Source organism: Temnothorax nylanderi, unplaced genomic scaffold, assembly GCF_030848795.1.
Source record: "Temnothorax nylanderi isolate EJ_2023f unplaced genomic scaffold, tnyl_v1.0 TNYL_tig0722_pilon, whole genome shotgun sequence".
Taxonomy (NCBI): domain Eukaryota; kingdom Metazoa; phylum Arthropoda; class Insecta; order Hymenoptera; family Formicidae; genus Temnothorax; species Temnothorax nylanderi.
Window position 1 is genome coordinate 42501 of NW_027249784.1, and position 9206 is coordinate 51706.

At 36.8% G+C, this 9206-nt stretch overlaps 1 protein-coding gene across 4 annotated transcripts in view; it reads left to right on the forward strand.

Annotated features, from left to right (window-relative positions):
- Oseg2 (intraflagellar transport protein Oseg2) overlaps positions 1-7472 on the forward strand; it is a 40428-nt gene extending 32956 nt beyond the window's left edge. For all 4 annotated transcript variants that reach the window (XM_071724176.1, XM_071724174.1, XM_071724173.1 and 1 more), the window contains 2 exons: positions 3728-4158; positions 4618-7472. In XM_071724176.1, coding sequence (XP_071580277.1) covers positions 3728-4158; positions 4618-5341 — 1155 coding nt within the window. In that variant the 3' untranslated portion in view covers positions 5342-7472. The remainder of the gene's footprint in view (positions 1-3727; positions 4159-4617) is intronic.
- Positions 7473-9206: the final 1734 nt, after the last annotated feature.

Sequence of the window (9206 nt, forward strand, 5' to 3'; positions counted from 1 at the left end):
TAAATATTAAATTTATAGTATTGATTTATATCATTAATTTTATTCTGTCTTTATATAGAAAAATATACACTCATTCTTAGCATCAGAGTAGAGGGTAACGCAGCTGACGAACAGTATATATAATAACAAACTGAATAAAAATCTTAATTATTAATATCATTATGTTATAATAATTAAGATTTTTATTCAGTTTGTTATCTATACTGTTCATCAGCTGCGTTACCCTTTACTCTGATGCTAAGACTGAGTGTATATTTTTCTATATAAAGATAGAATAAAATTAGTTATATAAATCAATACTATACATTTAATATTTATTGCATTTGTTATAGAAGTTATTATTCTACCCCATCAAGAATGGATAGATCCTTCGAAAGAGTTTTACATCATTCATTTATTTTACAAGAAAAAAATTATTAGAGGTGCAAGAGATGCAGTAAATTGCCCAGTCTAATAAGTACCCGCGTCAATACATACTATGTATACTAATTCACATTCTCAATTATGCTACTGTTATTATTTGTCATCAGACAATTATAAACATACACATAATAATTGGATACATATTATATATATATATATATATATATATATACGCACATGTGTGCATAAGAATATATGTAATTTATAAAAAGCGGGTGCTTATTAGCCTTGATACGTTACTGCCTTCTGCTATATACGGACGGCCAGAAAGCATTTTCAGGTTCAGGGGATGCTGGAGCCGCAGGCGAACTCGATCAGCGTCGATAAAGAAGTGCTCACCGACTATATCTGTCCTTGTATAGACAAAGATATAGACAACGATAGCACGCTACATTGCACGCACACATACGCACGATACACCTCGACATTATACTTTTATATTACGCTTCCAAATCTTGATTTGGGGGGTTTATCGATGTTTTTATTGTTGTGCAATTCAGGGGAACTTGTTTTCGCGTTCGTACCAATGGTATATCTCTTATGAAATACATCTTGTGACGAGCTGACAGCTCGCCGCTACTCGAGACGCTATATTGGGATAAAAGTAGATAAGGAAATCTGTACTTCCGTAATTTTTTCTTGTTTTCTATATAAAATCGGAGTTCCCCTGAATCATTAATGTATGTACTGCAATTCTGGAGAAGGATTTTTAATTCTGTCAAATATTAACGACGCTACGTGCCGACAACAAAATGCCGGTAATACAGACGGCTCCAGCATCCCCTTCAGGCCGTATTGCTAAGAATCCATAGACGCGGCAACACCGCGCGGCGTTGCCGCGTCTATAGCATATGTCTCTCTACCACCGTGCGTCCGTGTGAGCAATTCAGTGGTGTGTGTACGTGTACGGAGTTTCGCGTTGTCACCACCAGTGGTCACCACCTTACGTGGTGGCGTTTTTGCGTCGGAGTTCGGCCTTTGCTTTAGTTGACATTACCGACGTCGAGGAAGTTTGGCCTTCGCTTTAGCATTCCCTTAAGGGGATCCTGGAGTGACAGCGACAAGGCATAATCGGTCTAAGCAATATCTTTGAATTGGCTGAACAGAATGGAAAATCCTTTTACACGATTAAAATACGCACAAAAATGTAGAGGGCTGTACATGATTTTTTCTGATAAACTAAAAAAAAATTTATTTTTATAAATATTGTCTTCACCTGACGACAATATTTGCTTTATACAAAAATTCTGCAGTTTTTCTATAGAAAATAGTGATGCAGGCCTCTACAAAAAACTGTCAGGAATAATATCGTGCAATTAGAAGTAAGATTTGAAGCCTTAAAAAAAAGATATTACTTAGACCAGTGGAAGATGCAAGGTTAGGTGCTATCCTTGTCTATATCCTTGTCTATACAAGGACAGATATAGTCGGTGAGCACTTCTTTATCGACGCTGATCGAGTTCGCCTGCGGCTCCAGCATCCCCTTAAGGGGATCCTGGAGTGACAGCGACAAGGCATAATCGGTCTAAGCAATATCTTTGAATTGGCTGAACAGAATGGAAAATCCTTTTACACGATTAAAGTACGCACAAAAATGTAGAGGGCTGTACATGATTTTTTCTGATAAACTAAAAAAAAATTTTATTTTTATAAATATTGTCTTCACCTGACGACAATATTTGCTTTATACAAAAATTCTGCAGTTTTTCTATAGAAAATAGTGATGCAGCCCTCTACAAAAAACTGTCAGGAATAATATCGTGCAATTAGAAGTAAGATTTGAAGCCTAAAAAAAGATATTACTTAAACCAGTGGAAGATGCAAGGTTAGGTGCTATCCTTGTCTATATCCTTGTCTATACAAGGACAGATATAGTCGGTGAGCACTTCTTTATCGACGCTGATCGAGTTCGCCTGCGGCTCCAGCATCCCCTTAAGGGCCTATATACGAGAAATCAATTGGGAAAAGGTAAATTTTATGTATTCTTGCCCCTTGAATCCGAAACTGATGTTGATAAAAGTTGAGGGTCGTTACTTATATTAAAAACTTATTAACAAAGAAAATATAATGAATAGTATGTAATTCTATGATACCATATATAGACAGTGGGTCCCGCCAACCTGCGGGGGACTCCACCTCTAGAAAAACTAACCTAACCCAACCCAATTGTTGTGTGGATGGATCACACATGTATGATCGCACATACACTTCCACCCACACAACAATTGGGTTGGGTTAGGTTAGTTTTTTGGAGATGGAGCACCTCGCAGAGGGGGGTGGGGGCGGAACCCACCGCATCCACGCATACACTTTTCCACACAACATTCTTTCGTTTTGTACAAAAACGTGTCCAATGAGCATAATTTTATCAATATTGGAGGTGAGGAGCTGTATAAGTTTTTCTAAAAAATTATCTAACTTTTTAATAAGCAACACCCGGCCAACTAAAACCTTCACAACATTACCTACTCAATGCGATGACTTTGATAACATATATTTCAAAATTATGAAAATTGGGAGTGACTTTCTGATACTAAATACCGGATTTTTTCTCATTTTTATGACGATATCTTAGAAAATATAAGCGACCCCCAAATTTTATCAACCGTTTTGGATTCAGGAGGCAAGAATACATAAAATTTATTTCCTCTCAATTGATTTCTCGTACAGGTTCTAATTGTCGAGTTTTACCCTAATTTTTCTCATTAATTTTTTTATTTTACTTTTAACTTTGATGTGGCCCCTTGTTAGATTTATTGTAATTCGTTTTTAGTCCTCGCTTTTAATACACTATTATTTTATATTTTATTTCTTTTATTATTTTTTTATATTTTATTTATTTTATATTTCATTTAGGACTAATTCAGTTTCACCGTTAGGTATTGTTATTTATTATATTATTCATGATCTAATCTTTTTTTTATTAAATTATTTATTTTTTGGCTGATAAAGACTCGATGCAGTTTGAAACGTTCCGTTAAATTTTTTAAATTAGATATGTGGTAATAAATCAGATTATATGTGATACATAATATTCTTTTTTGTTCGTTTATTGTCCTATGACCTTTCCTTTGCTTTTCAAGTACGAGCTTGACCTTAGTTTGTTTTTTAATAATGATGTAACTAATTATCTATGGTTCAAATATGCTTTAAATAAAGATTAATATGAGGCTGCACTTTACTTGATACGTCCATTATATACTTACTGGATTAAATTCTGGATGAAGATTTAACGTAAAACGACAAAAGCCAAAATGCTAAAAAATTGAATGCTTCAAATTCACGATGTCTCCTATCGCTGCAGGTATTTCTTCAAGCGGATCGGTTGAAAGATGCGGTGAGTTCGCTAGTGGCGGTTGGCGAGTGGGATCGCGCACGACGAATCGTCCGTGAGCTTGCTCCCGATCTTGAGCTATATCTAGAAGAGAAATATCGAGACGCCATGACAAACGAAGGTGAAATGGAACGGCTGGCGGAAGTGGACTGTAACGCTGCCCTCGAGGTGATGGCGCGCAAAGGTCAGTGGAGTCAAGTGTTCGACGCCGCGAGCTCGCAAAGTCTGGAGGTGCTGCAGAGATTTGTGGCACGGCGTGCCGCACAATTGCTGAAGAACGACGCCGCGCTGCAAGCATTGCAACTTTACGCTCAGTACGGCGCACCCGCAATCTCGCAGAACTTTAATCTGTATTTGCAATTGGCAGAGAGCATCCTGAATGCAACGCAGCAGGAGTACAGGTATTATATATTTAGGGCTGATGAGGGGATTTATCGAAAATATAGCGTGTCATTTATTCCTATTTATTAATCTCCATTATTCAAATGTCCATCATTAGTTGGAAATGTTTTGATACAAAATGTCTTTTTACAAACTAATCTTTTATTAAAATTGAAATATCCCTACAGGTAGAACAGCAAGTCACAATAAAGTCAAAATAATGTCAAAATGACGGCAAAATGACGATTTTTTGTCATTTTACTATCATTTTACTATCATTTTGACGTCTTTTGACTTATTTATTGTGGCTTTCTGTTCTATCTGGATCCCTTCTGTATTTACTCCCAAAACTGAAGACCTTTATTTTCTTCATTCTCTATATTTAACCTGATATTGGGAGAGATTGATATTGCTTGTTCGTCTCACGCTTTTATCTTTTGCATCTCTTCATTTATTATTCGCGACATAACTAATTCCAGATATCTAGCCCAACTCCGTGACGTTTTACACGGTCTCTACCGCTCATCGTCTTCTCGTGAGAGATTCGAACGTCTTCTGGAGGCCGCACATCTCTCTGCGGTGAAGCACGGCTGCCGTCCGTTTCCGGCGCTTTCTGGCGTTGTGGTTAAGGCATCGGTCAGTCTTCTGCGACACACTGATATCCTTCACGCCGACAGATACTACTATGAAGCCGGTATTGCAGCTCGTACCGCCGGTCTTCTAAGCGAAGCCTTCGTTTTTCTTAATCATTTTCTCGATCTGGAAGAGTGTATCGAAGAGGATGGCGACGGCAATGTCTTAGATGTGGACGATCTACGTGTCACTGACTTTCCACTGGAAGTTCCACTTCCAGAAAAACTTGGCGTCGCGACGGATCAACGTGAGGAGGCAAGAGAATGGGTGCTGGCGGTGTCTATGGACCAAAAGATCGAACAAGGTCTACCGGTCGACCAGAGAGGCGTATATGTAGGCTCCCTGACGTCGCCGACAAACTCCAGCGCGCTTCTTCAGCAATGCGTGATCACGGGATATCCAGTGCGAGGCCCAGTTGTCAGATTTGAGGAAACCAACCGCGTGGCTGATCGCGACGACTGGACCAAGTTGATCAATACGGCCCGACAGGCACCCCCGGATTCGCCGCTAAATGACATTTTAGTATTTCTTCAAGATTGGTGCGGCACGGCACCCAAGTACTCGTTTTAAACGAAAAAGCTTCGAGTCTCGTTTAATTTAAAGTTGATAAAAATAGAGCACGGTAAAAAGAATAAAAAAGATTAAAAAGATTTTGGAATTTGTAGATAAGCTAAAATAAATATAATAATAAGTGTATGTATTGTGCTGATATGCGCCTACACTCTTAATTAGCGGTATGTAATAACGTTATTGACAAAATATACCTCGTTTCATTTAGTCAAGACCAGAATTATCTTCAGAAAGAGGTTTATATCGCTTCATTGAAATTTAATTATTTCTACATTTATTTATCACTTTTTGCTTGATTATAAATGACTTCGAAAAGAAAAATATTGTACTGAAGCAGTGTCAATTTATCTGCCACTACTCTTTCTTTCAGCCAGATATAGAGCGCTCGTCCTGCAGGGTGGTTCATGAAGGGATTTCAGAGGGTGGGCAACCGCAGATGATAATTAACCGCTTGGCAAATATGCTCGGCTTTGGCGCATTCCATAAGCCAAAAAGCTGTTTGTGGAATTTGGCGGTCCAAAGTAACGCAAATACACGCACACGTGCGCGCTTATACACACGCGCGCGTCATATTGACTCGAAATCGTAAACGGGCTTAATATACGCTGCAGGAGACGCGCGCTGCCCCGCCATATTGCTTGATGTTTAATGTCCGGCAGCGACACAGTGCGGCCGAAGCGAAGCCCGCATTGTGCGGCCAAAAGTCGAAAAGTTAAGGGAACGATCTACAATTTCGTATTAGGGGGTTTTTGGGGTCGCTGATTACGAATCCGTTATCAGAATTAAAAAATTCAAAATGGCGGATCCAATATGGCGTCGTGTTATACGAAAAAACTTGTCAAAAATGAAAAAAATTTAGCAATTGGTCTAAAACTTATTATTTTGTGGTTATTAGGGTCTGTGATTACAAATTTATCAAAAATGAAAAAATTTAAAATGGCGGAATGCAATATGGCAATACAAAAATTTTTATTAAAATTAAACATAGTAATATACAAATTAAGAGTTTTGAACTGTAATGTAATATGCATAAATAAACTTTATATAAGATACACTTAAATTCTACGTTTACAAAATATTCCATACGCGTAGCTACGTAAAAAAATTTATGACTCTGAAAAAAATTATATTACAAGAAATTGCAGTCTCGTAAAGCCACCTTGAGTCGAAGTACTGAAACCTAAAAAACAAATAGCACTGTTATATGATAGTTATAGGAAATATGTTAATACATCATATAAAATTTGTAACTTAAAAAAATTAAACAACAAATCTCTCTCTTTCTCTCTTTATCTCTTCTTTTTGCTTTCTGTATTATATTATACATGTATATTTCTGTCTTTCTTTTTCGATGCTCATTTTTTTCTTTCTTTTTCTCTTAATTTTTTGATTTGTATGCTTTATTTCTTTCATTTATTATTATAACTCTTGAAACGAATATCCTACTCCATTTTTGAAAAAAATTCATAAAAATTCAATGGGCAGATATGGGCAGCTGAATTTTGTTTTATTTAGTAGATAATACTTTTATGTATAACCTCCAACAAATTTTTAAACAGCATTTTACGGCAATCTATTACTTTTTTATCTAACAATTCAAATTTTCTATTTCTAACCATTTTCTATTTAACAATTAATTCCCAGAAATTTTTTCACATACTTTACTAACCTTCAGATGTTGATTCCATTTTGTTCCGCTTGATTTTATTTACTTCAAAAACTTTCACACGTTCGTAACGAAAGCGTCCACCGTCCGCTCTGTATCTACAATAGTGTAGCGCTCGACGAAGGCCACATTCCGACTAAGTTTGAGGAGAGGATTTAGGGAAAGGGACGTTACTGTGAACGGTTTTCGTTTCTTAGGGGATCCCTTTAGCCAACCCAATGATGAAAAAACCCTAACTAGAAACTTTTTTTTTCGACTTTTGGCCGCATAATGCGGGCTTCGGTCGCACTGTGCGACAGTCGCAGTAAGAGCACATTATTTGCATTACCTACGTTATTTAAAATAATTTTTGTTTTATTAATAAAAAAATTATAAGAAAAATGTTAAGCAAATCAACGTGAAGCAATATTAATTATATTATTATATAAAAGTTTTAATGAAAACTAATAAAATATTTTACCTATACGCGAAAACCTTTCTTTACTATTATTCTTGGTAAAACTCCACAATTAGGGCCTATACGAGAAATCAATTGAGAGGAGGTAAATTTTATGTATTCTTGCCCCCTGAATCCGCGAAACTGTTAATAGAATTTGGGGGTCGCTTGTACTTTCTAAGATACCGTCATAAAAATGAGAAAAAATGCGGTAAATATTTAGTATTAGGAAGCCACTCCCAATTTCCACAATTTTTGAATATGTTGTCATGACCCTGAGTAACTTTTCCTTATAACTTAATCGGCGGTCATTGCTTATTTAAAAATTATAAACAAAAATGGTTTGAGAAATATAGCAGTTTCTAATCAGTGCTAAAAGGGAAGTAATTTACTGATATGTGTGTACAAGACAGTACACATGTAGGCGGGGGAGGGGCTATTGTCCCTCATTTTTGCTCCCCGGTGTACATACATACATTAGAGATGCGTAACTATTCGAATTCGAATTTCTATGATTTGAATATGCGAACTATTCGAAAATTTCGAATCTAGATAGTTCGAATTTATATTGTCAAATTTATAAAATTATATTTCCCGTTAACAAGCAAAAAAACGGTCATGTTAATAGATACATTCAGTTCGAAGTTCCTGGCGCTCCAACCAGAGGAAAGTACACGACGATACTTTGGAACGTGTCGGAGTGCACATCTGCCCTAATGACCAACGATGACTTGATGTTTGCGGCGTTAAGGTTTTTTATTATATGTAGGGGAGACCGGGGCTAAGCCGACACTATTTTTTCAAAGGCAATTTTTAATATTTAATTAAAATTTTTAGGCAAATTCAATGGTACATATTTAAAGAGTGTTTCTTCAGGTACAAAATTGATTCAGGAAGTTTTGCTGTACGTCGCTTTGTTTTGCCGCCAGGAAAGGAAAAGTGACGCGAAGACTAATTTTCGAATTGAAAAATGCCGGGGCAAACTCGACACCCCGCCGGGGCAAACTCAACACTTTGTCTGATCGACACAATTTGATCTGGAACTTATTTTTTACTGTCTGAAAATGAAAATACATTGTTTATTGTGTATTTAAAAAGTACAAAAATTCGGAATAAAGTAGCTAGAACAATCATTTGAAATAATGAGAACAAAAATTGTTGAACTTTCAATTATCTTCATCTAAACTCATGTCTGAAAAACAATTAATGCAAGTAAACTCGCGATCGGACGTGCGCATACATTTGTCATGAGCCATACGGCTGCATGACAAGCATCGTTTGTTACTGGGAGCCGACGAAACGGCGTGGTGTTGACTTTGCCCCGGACGTCGTTTTTCACTTTTGTCACTTCAAAAACATGAACATTTTGAAAATATGCAAAAACGATTATCGGATTCATATAGAGCATCAAATTTCCCATCAAAATCACTTACCGGTAGATTCGCAAGAGTAAAGCTCGATGAAAGAGTAGACATTTTCGAGAGATCAGAAAAATTACTTTTCACTATCAAAAACGCTTATGTCGCGTTAAAAATTACACTATAACTCAGAATGTTACCAAATTCCGTTGATAATACTGGCACATAAAGACGCATTTACAGTAGGAAAGGCAAGTTTCTACGATAGATTTAAATTGGCAAAAAGCCTAGTGTCAAGTTTGCCCCGTTGTCGGCTTAGCCCCGGTCTCCCCTATGTAGAATTCACTGTTATACAATGCGCTGAGGAGGACCCCAAAAAAGGGTCGAAACGTTCGTAATTTTGAC